Source organism: Daphnia pulex, chromosome 6, assembly GCF_021134715.1.
Source record: "Daphnia pulex isolate KAP4 chromosome 6, ASM2113471v1".
Classification (NCBI taxonomy): Eukaryota; Metazoa; Arthropoda; class Branchiopoda; order Diplostraca; family Daphniidae; genus Daphnia; species Daphnia pulex.
Genome location: NC_060022.1, coordinates 2,698,071 through 2,712,925, shown reverse-complemented (window position 1 = coordinate 2,712,925; position 14,855 = coordinate 2,698,071). Strand labels below are relative to the sequence as shown.

Below are 14,855 nucleotides of genomic sequence, written 5' to 3'. Positions count from 1 at the left end.
CGAATAAGGGATAAACTCGCATCACGTAACCCACCTTATCCTTGAAAAATGGCCCCTAAAGATGGTCACACCATCCCAGAGTTCTTGTTAGGTCCTCGCGTACTCATTTCAAAATTATTCCATCCATCTGCGTTGGTCTTCCAGCATCTTAAAGCCAAATGCAACTCGAGAACTCTTGTGTCTCCGCCGTCGGAGAATGTTAAGTTTCTCTTGTTTCTTCTCCGACTGCTGCACGAAAGCCAATGAACTCTTCAACCATTCTTCTCGCATTTCCTCGACTCCTCTCGCGTTATTTTATACAACAACACGAAGACACCGCGCTTCCTTGTCCTCCAGACTCTTCGACCGTCCGCGCTCCTAACGGCCAGCGTTTAGAGAAGTTGGTTGTTGTTGTTGAACGGCCGGTCGGTGCTTTATCGACAAAAGAACCAAGAATGGAACTGACCCAACTGCTCGTAAAAACCGTCTGGGTCAACACTGTCGGTTGCCAGACGGCTAGGAGCTGATTGGATCCTGCAAAATAAACTGGAATTATAAAACGCGCAAGAAGAATCTGTAAAATGACGGAATCTTTTGGTAAGAGATGTAGTAATGATGTATTAACACAAAAGGGGTACGGATGGGGTGGGGGGGAGAGGGTCAGGGGGTGAAAAAAATAATACAATTAACTGAGCACTTGAACATGCATCTCGGGGAGTTTTTTCGGGAGAACAGGTGTAAAGGGAGAGAGAGAAAAAAAAGGAGTAGTCGGAATGTATGCAAAAATTTGTGTGAAAATAAAGAAGTGGGAGAAAAATAATAATAAATGAAGCCAACATCGAATAAAGAAGCGAAAGACCCAATTCTCCCGTAGATACACACACAAGATAAGATATAACGTTCTTCTTTATTAATTCTTTATTGTGTTTTTCATTTCAAGAAGAAACATCAAATGAACCGTGAAGGGGATGGTGAGGGAGGAGTGGAAAAAACACGCTGTTTGTTTTTTGTTTGGTGTCTTTCCAGGTGAAAAACTAAATCGGAGAAGATGAAAAAAAAAAAGATGAACCCGGCGGATTTCGTTTTCTTCCAGTTATTTGTTCAGCCCAGTGCCACATCTTCCGTAACAGGAATTCCATGGGAAAAGGGGGGAAAGAGGGAAAGAACTTGTCGAAAAAAAAAAAAAAAACTTGGGCAAAGGCAACGATAGAAAAGGAGATAACCCATTACATTTTTATTTTTATTTTGTCTTTTTTTTTTTTTTTTTTTGGTCCTCGCATTTGACTGGGCTGTCTTCTTTTTTTTTCAATTCCGTTATTTTAAGGTTTCTTCTTTCGTTTCTTTCGTTCCTCGTTTTATTGATTCAGCATTTTGAGCACAAGGAAAAATAGATGAAGAAAATAAACAAAACAAAACAAATGACAGATGAACATCATCTCTCACAGCCAGGTTGTTGATTGGGCGGGGGGAAAAAATGCGACGAAGAACGGAGAAAAGAAAACAATTAAGAGATACGAAGGAGAAGCAGCTTTTGCTTTTTTTTTTCTCTCTTCCAAGAGAGGGTAAGAGGGTGATGATATCTATTCATTCTTGGAATGAAGAGCTCCATTGGTGTAGCCGTTCGAGTGGCCGTTGGAGTGTCCGTTCTTTTCGTGGGTTTTGCCGTTGGCGTGACCGTTGCTGTGGCCGTTGGCATGCCCGTTAGTGGTGTGGCCGTTGCTGTGCCCATTGCTGGTGCTGCCATTAGAGTATCCGTTACTGTGCCCATTGGCTTTCAATCCATTGGTAGCAGCGGCAATCTGCGTTCCATTCAACAAAATAAAAACAAAAGAAAATTAAGTCAACGAGTTTCGACAACAATGAGGACAGTTAAAGCGCACCGCCAATCAAAAGCCTTTCAAAATCGGCAAATGAAATTAAAACGGGTTTTGGGTGTAGTTTTCGAATTGAAATCAAACAAGGGACGGATAGGACAAGGTAGGAGGGATGAGAGAAAAGAGGGCGGAGCGACACGTGGGGCTGAAAGTAATCCATGTCTCTTTCTTGTTTAAAAAAAAAAGAAAGGGGGTTAGAATTTTCCCATAGGCTCTAAAATCTCGCCTTAGCGTGGATTTGCCCAATTAAAAAGAAAACGGCTCCAACAATCTACTATCGTCGGCTATTCATTATCGAATTCTTTTTATTTTATTTTTTCTCCTTTGGAAAAAGGCAGACAACAATGCCGGGTGGCTGAATCAAAAGAAAATGGGAGAAGGCGAGGTCACTTACGCGAGACTTGGCGTTCTTGTAGCTGCGCTTGTAAAAATCGGAGAAGAGGCAGAAGAAGAGGACGCCGTGACAGCCGATCCACCAGACAAAGGCCTTGGGGTAGTTGCAATCGATGAAGAGCAGTTGGAAAGCGTGCACCACAATGGCGATGAATTGAACCTAATCACAACATGGGAAGGGACACACAACAACAAAATAATTATTAATGTATGTGTTGCATTGAGATCGTCATGTCGTCACGGTCGGACTTCCGCCTTCAACAGCCACTCCCTCGAGCGAAAGGAGTCCATCGATCTCGAGCGCACATATTCATGAGACGTCAAGGAAAACTAAGCACCAAACTAAGACAGACGACCGATCGAACAGCAGTGCCAGTAGACCACATCGATTTCCCGGTAAAAAAACATCAATTTGCAGCAAGCGGCGGGCAAAGGGTGTGGTCTGAATCGAAGCCATTTTTTCCCGAATAACAAGGGGAGAGAGAGAGATAGATAGGACCTCACCATCTGGAATGCGGTGAGGTATTTTTTCCACCAAATGAATTTCTGGTATTGAGGTCCCATGGCGGCCACCATGTAGTAAAAGTACATGACGATGTGGACGAAGGTGTTGAGCAAACCGAAAAAGGTTGAGTGACCGCCAGGCGTGAAACGAACTCCGAACCAGACGCTCATTGGCATGATGCCGTGGTGGACGACGTGCAACAGAGAAACGTGCTCATCTTTCTTGCGCAAGACGAAGAAAATCTGGAAAAAAAAGAAACGACACAATTAGAACACAAAATAAAATTCAGAAAATGTGATCCGATTCGTTAAGGAAAAGAATTTCTAGAATGTTTACTGTGTCGAAGAACTCGGTGAACTTGGAGAAATAATACCACCAACAGGCGTAGACCATCTGTATCGACGAATTTGGCGAGCGCAAAGAGATAATAACAATTAGATCACCACGTTCAGTTAAAGTATGTCTAGTTTTTGAATTTGGAAGTTTTAAAAAATGAGGAGGAAATAAATAACACGTGGAATTGAACACACAATCTCACAATCAATCAAAAAAGAGTCGTGCAATTAAAGTCGTGATTGATTTTTTAAAATCTTAATTGATTAAGACAGCCATCAGTAGTGTCTTAATCAATCAATGGGTCATTGCAAGATTCCTTAAGATCAACTATGAGATGACAAGAGGAATGGGTGAAGAAATTTTTGAACATAAATTTGGGATTTCTGAGAACGGAGGACATTGTTGGAGGCGTGTCGGGAAGAGACAACGTAAAGTGCGTCAACTGTTTGAAATTACTGTGAAGCAAGGACAATGTGCAAATAAAAAAACGTAAAAAAAAAAATTCGCAAATTGGGGATTCGTGTTTTGATCTGTCGGTCGATTTGGTCGCGATTTATTTTTGTCTTCCTTTTTTTAATGAATGAACAGTTTTCTATGGTCAATACGAGAGTCGGTCTTTCTTTTTTAACTTTGTCGTTTTCTAGTTAAAAAATTGCACTAACTACAGCATTGTGTTAGTCAAGTGTATAGTCAAGTGGGAAAGTTAGAATTACAAAAAAAAAAAAATATTGTAAGGAATACTGGAAGGAATACCAGAAAAAAAAATTAAATAAGTCTTGGATGAAAAGCCGACAAAGAAAGTGGAATTATTAGAACAGTGTGAGATATTGAGAGAGGCAGGGAAGAAATTGTGTGTTTGTGTTTGTGTAGAGTAGGATGACGAGGAAAAGGAGTGCGGAAATGTGGTGAAAAACATGGACATGGGCTATTGAGAAAGTATGTCGAAGGATAATTTTTCATGCACACAACTCACCCGAATAGCCAGCGGATTATCAGTATAATCCACCGGTTGGCATCGGTAACTGTAACTATTTGCCCAGCCAGACATGGCTATCTGGAAATAAAATAAAAGCGCGAGCGCACCGTCACCATAATATTCCATCATTTCAATTGGCAAAAATTATTTCTTTTCTTGTTTAACGAATTGTCTTTAAATTTTTTTCTTCTTTTTAATAAATTAAAATTAAATCCCCCCTCAAAAAAGCACGCAAAAAATGATACTTTTCATTTCTTTCTCGATAAATATCGACAAAAAGTGATAAACTTTCTTCTCTTATTGATTTTTCGCGAGAGCACTCTTTTTTAAAAGACAAAAAATTTGGAAATGGAGAGTGGACCCGTTGTTCTTTTGTTCTGCCCATTTTTGTTTGTTTGTTATGGAAGCTGTGCACTTTTTCGACTTCCGGAGTGAAGATTTAAAAGGGATTTAAATTTTGATCACTTGGCAGCATTCAATAGTGAGACAGAATTTAGAGAAGGAATAGTAGGGTGAAAACAGGTTGACAAGGCAAAGTAAAGAATTAAAAGGAAGATTTATTTTAGTCTAGAATCCCAAAAGAATTAGGAAGAGTGAAGGAAAGGGGTCAATCTTTCCTTTCTATTTTAAGACTTGTGCGGATAAAGAACTGTGTCCAAAGAAGAAATAGATTTTTGGTGATCGACTTAATCTCTTGTCCGCAGCCGAGAGCTGTTGAACCCAGTGACATCTTGACAACAAAATGACCGATTGTCCACCAAACGAAAGCGGACGGTCAAGAAAAAAAAATTACACCGTTCTTCTGCCCCGTCCATCTGGGTGCCCCTCCCTTAATAGCCTAATGTGTCCCTGCAGACAATGTAGAGAGAATGAGACAAGATGCCATCCGGGGTCAATCAGCTCGTTCCGGATGAGGAAAGATAGAAAAGAGAATAGAGGGATCAACAATAAGGAAAAGGAGTGTGGTGTGTTTTGTGTGTTTGACGATAAGTAAAATACTCAAAACTACATTACTTGATACCAAATAGAATCCCATACAAAAATAAAAACATCCTAGCTGCTGAAATGTTTGAATTGGGATTAGTTGTTAACAACATTTCTATCGATTAGTTTGGAATAATGTAAGCGAGATTGGTTTAAATGCTTCACCTCCATGCACAAACACGACCAATCCCACGAGTTTCGAGATTATTATACAAAAAACCAAAATATTGTCCAAAGTAAAGAAATTAAAGAGAGGGCGGAATGCTTCCAGAGCGGAGGCCGGCAAAGGGGCGTTGTTCACTTGACCAAACCGACGCTTGTTTAATTTAATTTTTTTTTTAGTAGTGGGGCTAAAAAGAGAATTGCGGGGTAATAGTTTTAATTCAAGAAAAAAAAAATACAAATATTTTTCGTCTTTGTCTGAATGGATGGACGGAGATTGTGGAGGGAATGGGAGAGGGAGGGATATTGAAAAAATTCAAAACTCACCCTGACGGCCATATCGTCAAGGGAATAGTCAACTGGTTGACACACAAAGCTATATCCGTGGAACCAGCCCCCTCTACCATACTGCGAAGAATCACAAAATAAAAAATAACAATCGGATTATTATAACAAAAGGTGGACTTTTGCTTTTTATGGCCTGTTACGATCCAACACGAGACGAAATTTGTCTTCCTTTTTATTATTCGACCGCCAAACTGAACTTTCCGTGATACGGAAATGCGTGTATGGCGCAAAAAAAGTAACCAACCTACCACCCACCTTTGTGGTCTTAAAGGATAGGGATACAAGGAGAGGGAGGATTACAGGGAGAACTGAGGTAGGAACCAGGGAATGTAATAAGTGTAAAGAGAAAAATCAGGACAGATTTGATAGAGATATAATTTCTGCAAGTTCTATCAGGTTGGAACAGACCCCCACACCACATCCTCCGCCGCGGACTTTCCTGCGAAATCATTCCTTTTCATTATCATTATTTTTGTTTTTAATTAATTTTGGTTTGGTTGAATATTTTCCCCGGGTTCTCACGAGAACCGCAATCTACTTTTAAAATTACTTTTGGTGGTGTGGTGTAAGTGTTAATAATGATGATCTAAAAATGGATAAGAAAGCTTGTCATCCAGAATTGCCAATAGAAAAATAGTAGAGGCAAAACAAGAAAAATCTTTGGGGTCAGAATAGAGATACCAAAAGCAACGAATAAATACACCCGAGTAATAAATAATAATAAAAAAAGCAGATGAGATGAGAATGTTGAAAAAAAAATCGCCGACCCTGTTTCTTTTCTTTTGTTAACATTAATAATAATGGAATACAAATATGAATACTCATTTTTGATTAAACTTTCATTCGACGAACGCGAAAAAAATGGAGATTTTAAGTTTGAAATTCGTAATTGTTGACATTCTTGTTGTTCATGTGGCTGACGCGATTTCGTGTTTGATTGTGGAGGGCAAAAATTGACAAATTCCAAGAGAGTGGAGAGAGTATCAATTACTTTGATGAAAAAGATAAAAAAAAAGGCAGCAAAAAGTAAGAGATGGAGAGAGATAATCGATACGGGAGACACAAAAGACTGAACTCACCCGAATGGCAATAGGATCGTCACTATAGTCAACGGGCTGACACTTTAAACTGTAGTGGAAGAGCCATCCACCCATCAGCGACTGTCACGAGACGCATACAGATATAGTATTACAGATTCATCGTTTCATTGACAAACCCAAAAATTAACTTGGGGCCATTTTTTTACTCTCTCGTCGTCCCACCAGACTTGATCCACACCGTTGTCCCACTGTCCACACATTTCTTGTCATTCCTTCCATCAACATTCGATGCACGTCCAGTTCAAATACTAAGGTATGCTAATCAATATCGCCTAGTTTATGTAAGAAATTCCTCCCCCACCCCAGGTTCTTCCCCATCAAAAAAGAAAGAACTCGAATAAAAAATGTGACATTAATAACGAGAAAGAAGAAAAACAGAAAAAGGGGAGAAAATGCGAGGAGATAATTCGAATAAAACGTAAAAAGATGTGAAGGCGAGAAAGAAAGCGTGTTGTGCGTGACTACCGAACAGTTATTTTAATGTGACGCAAATTTTGTTTCTGAAAATGAACAGCGGATCCACTTTCCCCACCATCACATTTTCCCAATTTAAAAAAAATCACAATTTTCTCTGGCACTAACCAAAAAAAATTGACATGACAACTTTAAAAAAAAATCCAAGATCTTGAAATTTCGTCGAAAGAAAGTAAAGGATTATTCGATGATTTTGTTTAAGGTGAAAGAATCAGGTGTGAAACGGACTGGTCCGATTCGATAAAGGATTTAAGGATATGTAAGGATGGATACCGGTGTGGACAATATGGTGGCAGGACGGTTTAGGTTTCTTTTCTCTGTTTCTCAACTGACAACACATCCATTTGGCTCTTTCTTCCCCCCCCCCCCTGCCAAGCATTTTTTTCTATGGCTTTATCAGCGATTTCCCTCGTTTCCATATGCGATGCAGATTAATTGATTTTTTTTTTTTTAATTTGTAGTTTAAACTTTGACTTTAAATTTTATCTCGGTCATGGAACAGTTTGTTTTACCTCGTAAAAGAGCCACGTGCTGAAGATGACCTGAATCGCGTTGTAAATGACCAAAGTGCGGCGAAACTGGAAGGCTGGTCGGTTTTTCATGTAGGCCGGTCCCCACACTTTGACGAGCATGACGTAACTCAAGCAAATAGCCAAGGTGGACAGCGGCGAGCCCATAAAGAGCCAGTTCTCCACTCTCCTGTCTGTTGGAAACCCAACCGAGAAAAACGTAGTTATCAACAACCGACCCGTTTGAAAGAGAAAGAAACAAGTTTAGACTACGTACCTCTTAGATCCCATATGGTGTTGTATCCGTCAACGACGGTAGCCACAAGGGACGCCATATTGTATCGCTACTTTTTTTGACGTTTCTAGGTTTTCACTGTTGGAATTTCTTTTGTCTACTTCGTTTCACTTTGCAGCAGAAAAACCGGCCACCGGGTTTCGACGTTATGTGGCCCACGCGGAATGAAAAGTCGGACCTAACGGATAGCAAACGAGAAATGAGGATATTAGTATTGCACAATAAGGTGAGCCCATGCTGGCAGTCATTTCCGACTCAAATAGAAATCCAACTTAGTTTTATATCAGGAATTTTAGAATGTTCAAATGGGGATTTTTCATCTTGTATAGAGATTGCAAAATGAATGAATGTGGCACTTTCATTTCTCTTTCTTTTCTTTTTAAGATTCACCGTTTCAGCGACCGCATTCACCTTTTGGCGCGGAAAAGAAGATTGTCCAGTGCAAGCGGTTAGCACAGATAAGAAACGAGTTCTACAACTTTTTCTGGGTGTAACAGAATTTAGAATGACTTTCCACTACCTCTACATTACCAAACGAGAGAGAGAAAAAAAAAAGCCAAACAGGGTCAGCGAAAACGGCCGTTGCGTCAGATTGCGGAATACACACCGCTCGCTCAAACTCCTGGTGAGATGGTGTGATGCTATACACAGATGCCAATCACCCAACCCCCTGACCGACAAAAAAATAAATAAAAATTTCTCGAAAAAGATCAGACAAGACTTTAACAAATTTGAGTCAAAGAAGGAGGAAAGGGGGGCCTTGTCTTCTTTCGTTAAGGAACCAGGTCAAACCATGGCTTAGAGCGATGATACACACACATACACACGTAGACACACGCATAGAGCGTCGATAATCAGAAAAGGAGGGGCATCAACACACACTCACGGCACAGGCAAGAAGAAGAAGAAGAAGAAAAAAGGTATGGAAAGAATTTTCACCTGTTCCAACCCCTCTTCTTATTTTTCCTCCTCTTTCGAAACTTCTTTTTCCTCCTCGTCTCGATTGGGCAACGAGTCAAGTCCAGACTCAAAACGGACCGAACGATACGCATCTCCTTCTTTCTCTCTTTTGAAATACTAAATTTGAAGTGCGTTTAGGTGGGGACTCACCGTAATTGTTGGCAATAACGTGCCAATAATACGACACAAGATTTCAATTTTCTAAGAAGCTGACAAATTTCATCAGCGCGTTTGACTCTCTCGAAAAACCTCACAGTCCGACCCTCAGTTGCGTGCTCGCACAAAACCTTCTGGCGAGTCGTCATCTCCCTGGCCGTCGACCTACATTTTCTTGTTTTTCGTAATTCTCTCCTTATTTCTTTTAAAAAACAAAACAACACAAAACTTTCTCCCAAACTTTCTTTAATCTTTTTTCTCTTCTTCTTCTGCCGACCATTCGCACCACTGGACACTCAATGAAAAAAATAAATAAATAAATAATTGAGTGAAATAATATGAAAATTGCTAACTATCTAAAACGACCATAGAAGGAAATCAAAAGTAGAAGGAGTAGCGACCGAAATAGCCAAAACGTGAATGGAGCCGGTTTGAAAGGCAATCGTGAATTTCAAACAAGATCAGAGAAACGCACCCAAAAAATGTTTAAAGTGGTCACGCACCCGAACCTTAAACGAGGACACAAGAAAAACAACTTTGAAATTGTTTCTTTTTTTTTCAAAACCGGAATCGCCAAACGAGTCAAAGCAAAAATAGTGGCAGGTGTAGCCGCAACAAGCACTCACTGTCGACTGTCGGAAGCGCTACGGTGGACGTGCAGCGAATCGGAGGGGAAAGTCGGCGCACGCGCGCAGACACTACACACCACTCACGTAGACACACGGAGAAGGAGTAGGCGAAGAGAGAGAGAGACTCTGCTCCACGTGGAAATGGGGGTCCTTTTCACACAGACACACAAAAAAAGAGTTGAGACTTGAAAAGGGCCAGAGCACCTCAAAGTTGTTGCGCTCTCAGGTAACCAAGAGTCGGAGAATGACCATCAAGTTGACTTAAGGGCCTGCATATATATATATATCTGTGCACACCTTTTTTTCCTTTCAGGTGTGTCGAAGGTGTAGCCCCGCCTCTCATCTGGGGCCAGGCAGCACAAGTGAGACTTTCCAATAATTCGAGCAAAAATAAAATATGGCCAACTGTTTTCAGATTAAAAGCAAAACAACAACCAAACACCTTTCATCTGCTTTCCATCTCGTGTCGACCTTGCTTGGTTCTCAGTAAGTTATGTTATGTTGTCGATTACGACTTTCCAAGAATTTGGCACAGTGTGGATGTTGCGCATCAAGGATTAACGAAGAAGCAAAAATTGAAACAATTGAAGCTTAATTATTGTTTTGCCTGCGAGTGTTTGTGAAGAAATAGTTCAAGGTACAACAACAATGAGCAGATGCCCAACAACAGAAACCTGTTTGTGTAAAAATAAAACCCTTCAGGAATACGCAATCAAGGTTGTTTCTCGATGCAAGGGACCCTTCGAAATCCTGTTCCAACACGTGCAATTGATAGTTTCACCATTAACCATGGACAAACCAGTTCTTAATCCACGTGCAATTTTCTTGAAAGGAAAAAATCACTAGTACATCCAAGTCTGTGAAAACAATAGTATAGTAATTTGATCAAAACTTGTTTGATACACCTACATTAGAGGCACCCACAATACCCATTGACCTTACCGAATTAATCGTTCATTTTTTCTCTCGTTTCATTAGATGGTAAACCGACGAAAAAACTCGATTTCGAACGACTCGTTTCAATTGGCTCCTTGATCGCATGCCATAGCACGCCACCTAGCGTTAAATTGGGCGATAGTATTTGATCGGAATGTGCTAATCGATCCCATAATAATAACTCTTGTTGTTTGAAGACTATTTCCCCCCTTTTTATACGTTTAACAACTCTTCAATTCAAGTGCTTCATATAAGAGAGTGAGCCAATCAACGGGAGGGGGGACACGGTCATAAAGCGGGAGCTCAAAAAACGTGCGACAAAACGTGAACGGGAATTTAAAAGAAAAGGGACAGACACACTCGAACGTTTGCCATCGTAAATCAACTCAAGCAAATAACAGTCATGATAAAAATCAATAAAAACAAAAAAGAGAATGGAAAACACCACAAAATGACTGTTGAAATTCCGCCCTACAATTATTATTGGACTAAAAATAAACGGGGCGAAATTCACAACGAACTTTTTGACCTCGTGCGGATAAAGAGGTCAACAATCTATCCGGAATTTCGGAAAAGACAACGGCTCCGGTTCAAGTGTCTTCGACCCTTGAATCCTTTGTTTTATTGAATTGGGCACGACCCCGAAAATGTTTCAATCGAAAATCCTCACCTTTCAATACCCGCTCACCTGGATAGTTCTTTGCTTTATCCTCCCCAAAACATAAAAATTGATTTCTCCAGAGATGCGCAAATAAAAGGGGTGGACACTCTGGACAGTTAGAAGGTCAACTGTTAAACCCTCGACAAGGAAGAAGGTGTACTAGAAAAGAATCCGAATCTTCCATGTCCCTGACCTACTGAATAATATCCGCAGCTTTTTGTTGATTACTTGATTCTTCTCTCCGACGCTTTACCTGCCGCTGTCAAAAGATTTACAATCCAGCCATCAACAGAGAAAGAAAGATGTGCGGACTAGACGGAACAGATATTTCGTTCTTAAACTCTTAAACTTTCTATTTGCCAAACGAAAGTTTGGGTTGCGGAAGGAGGAACAAACACGGACTCTTTTACCCGGCCGTCAACGGCCAGAGGGGAGGCAGCACACAGTCTCGCTCTTCTAAAAGGAAAATGATGTGCAAGAAAGTGAAAATTCGAATACGTAAATACAAGTACATCAAAACCCTTTTTTCCAAAATGGAATTCTATTCTCTTTGCGGCATTTCTCTTTTTTTTTTTTGTGGTTCACAACCATCAACGGCCACCAGTTGGGAGCCAACACAGACCATTTTTAAAAGGTGCGAGCAAAGACTACTCGTCGGATGGGCTGAAAATAATATTAAAAGAGAGAAAGTCGCAAACACAACTCGGCACGATCCCCCCACCGGGCAGATTGTGCGATGAATTCCAATTTTCAAAAATAACGGAAGAAGAGAGTGAGAGATAGAGAGGAGAATGATGATTCGACAATCTCTCCAAAGAATTTGTCAATAGCAGCAAATCGATATCAAGGGTACCCAATTCCCCAGTAGAGAGAAAAGACGATTCATGGTTGTAGTCTACCTATCGTCTTCGTGATGACAATCCCGTTGCCACAGCAACCTTTCTATCGTGCGTCCTTGGGCATCCGACCGACATTTCCGCATAAGATGACATCACGAAACTACAAAGAACATGCTGCAATTTTAATTCACGTGGATCTATCTCGTCACCTCTCCAACGAACAGAAACAGGAATCGATTGAGCAAAGAAAAAACAAGAGTAGAACAACATTTTCGTGATCGAAAAAAAATGCATAGAAGATACAATAAAAAAAGGTAAAAAGTGATGAGCTAATTTAGGAAAGCGAAAGCGGTTCGTCTGGTGTAATCACGACAACCGGTGGCGTGAGTTTCGCCCAAACACCTGGCGGCCATTTGTATTTATTTCTTTTAGAAAGTACGTCCATCTTCCTTTCCCCAACATTCCCAGATGAAAGAAAAAATAAGCTTTCAATTCCTTCCTAGAACAACAACAAAATGGGCAAATTTCCCGCTGGGATTTGTCTGTCAGCGTAAAATGTGTACACTACACTTTCCTGCCGAAAATGTGTGTCGACCAATATCCGATAGATGGCACACGATATTAAACGTAGGCATAACCAAAGAGGAAGAGAGAAATAAAGGGGAATACAAAAAATGTTGAATAATCATTCGAGATGACCTATAGCTCCTGGCCGTTCTCTCTTGTTTATTCCGCATTCCGTCAGGTCAAGGCTCTTTTCTTCTCATGTCGTCTCGGATACAACCTGATGGACGTACGGTACTCATTCACGGCGTTTTGTTACCTTCCTTCTCCTCTTTTCGGTGTACCTTTTTTTTGTTTTATTATCCCGTTGAAAAGAAGAAGGAAGATGCGTGGCTTCACTTCGATTGGATCTCCTCTTCTAGCCTTTTATTTTTCTACATTTTAGGGTTTGATACTCTACACACTAGCTCGTCTTTTTCCTTTTCTTTTTTTTTACAGGTGGGCTTTTTTTCCATTTAGTAGGTCGTCAGGTCATGCCGTAGCTGCGAGGGATTTTCATCCGCCCTTCCATTTCTTCTTCTTTCTAAAGAACTCTGGGGTTTTAGATTCCTAACGGGAATCCGTCCCGGTCCTTTCCTCTCTCTTCAAGAAAAATAAAAAACTAGAGCCTACTTTATTTTTCTTTATCGTTTTCGACTAGCGATTTTTTCTGTCTAGCTTTTGCCATAAAAATTTGAAGAAGAAACCACACCTTGAAAAATACTAGGCATCGTGTTTCTCTTCTTTTAAAAAACCGAATGTGGAACACGAAAAAGAAGAGAACTGGTTTTTATTTCTTTTTGGCTAGCTCCTACGGGTTTAAAGCGATTGCGTGAGGAGAGAAAATGGACAGAAACCCATACGTTCTCCTTTCCCCTGTGCATCATTCTATTATTCCAACAACTATGGGATTTGCCAACAATACGCGATAAGGCTAGAGCCGTGCGGTCGTCACACACACACACACACACTTCCGTGTGCTGATAAAAGACACTCGCAATCAATTCAAAAATAACGAGAAAAACTCGGATGGAAACGAGAGACGTGCAACACACACACAACGATAAGCAATCGATTTTTCGGGAATTAATCAGATACGGGGAAACGACCGTTTTCAAAGTCACGAGGCAGTTTTTTCGTTATTTTTTCCAAGGGGGAAGTATCTACGAGTCAATAAACTTTCCTTCACCTGTTCCACCTTTATGAGCAGACACGAACGATTCATCATCCGCCACATTTTCCATTTTTCGAGATGCCATTTCTCTCACTCAAGTTCACCGAGTACAGAAAATTCTACACACCAAATTTAAGACAAATGAAAAAAAGAATTCAAGGAAATCTAAGAGCTACACACACACACACAAGATGAGCGCGTGTTTCTCGAGCATTGTGTGTCAGACAGAATGGCGGCCCTCCACCCCAAAGAAAACCGCATTAATGTTGTAAATTCAAAAATTTCCATTCTGGATTCCGACAGATAAAATAAAAGTTAACTTTCCTTCACTTTTTAAAAGAAAAACAGGATTACTCGAGAAACAGGTGGTTTTAACATGTAACAAGTCGGGCACGTTTCTTTATCAGGGGGAGGAAAAATGAAGCCAAATGGCTCGAGGGTCTCTGACGACAGACAATCGAGAAAATAAAGTGAAAACTTACCCAACTTGCGACTCGTGATCTCAACCAAAATGGTGACGAAACAATCCCTCCAAAGGCAAACTGAAAACCCGTTGCGAAAGACGACTTTCGTGAAAATAAAGGGGGGATAATAATTTTTTTAAAAATGGGATGTTCAACCGGTCCTTCTTTTTTGGCTTTGTACTAGAAATAAAGTGTGGCAGAGAGAGAGAGAACCGGCTGACACGATCAGCGACACTTCTACTGGCCAACTGAAGGCCCGGCCTGGTGCCTGAAGTGCGACTCTCCCCAACGCCAGACAACAGAAGCGGAGAAAATGGGCGAAAAGGAGGTAGAGAGACTATACTCACGCCCCCACACACATACATACGTACGTACACACACACAAGCCGGGAAACCTTGTGTGCCTTTTTTTGGTTTTTACCTGTTTTTTTTTTGTTTTCTTTCTTTCTGTCTGCCGGATAAATATACTGTAGAATTTAATCGTGATGGTGTGTGTACTGCACCCCCTACACACACACGTATAACAGAAATGGCGGCCATTCCTCTGGCCCAACTGGG

General features: G+C 40.7%; 1 protein-coding gene across 9 annotated transcripts; it reads right to left on the bottom strand.

Moving 5' to 3' along the window:
* Window positions 1-577: 577 nt before the first annotated feature.
* LOC124196185 (elongation of very long chain fatty acids protein AAEL008004-like) lies at window positions 578-14,675 on the bottom strand. 9 transcript variants are annotated; one of them, XM_046591045.1, is made up of 8 exons: window positions 14,316-14,675; window positions 7,918-8,113; window positions 7,644-7,834; window positions 6,637-6,717; window positions 3,088-3,144; window positions 2,751-2,993; window positions 2,248-2,406; window positions 578-1,778 (listed from the first exon to the last, which is right to left on the bottom strand). In XM_046591045.1, the coding sequence occupies exons 2-8, from the start codon at window positions 7,973-7,975 to the stop codon at window positions 1,560-1,562; spliced, it is 1,008 nt and encodes a 335-aa protein (XP_046447001.1). In that variant the 5' UTR covers window positions 7,976-8,113; window positions 14,316-14,675; the 3' UTR covers window positions 578-1,559. The 9 variants fall into 9 exon arrangements, with proteins under 9 accessions (XP_046447001.1, XP_046446997.1, XP_046446996.1 ...); XM_046591041.1 differs by lacking the exon at window positions 6,637-6,717 and adding an exon at window positions 5,537-5,617 and having other exon boundaries at window positions 14,316-14,658; XM_046591040.1 differs by lacking the exon at window positions 6,637-6,717 and adding an exon at window positions 4,061-4,141 and having other exon boundaries at window positions 14,316-14,574.
* Between the last annotated feature and the right edge of the window lie 180 nt (window positions 14,676-14,855).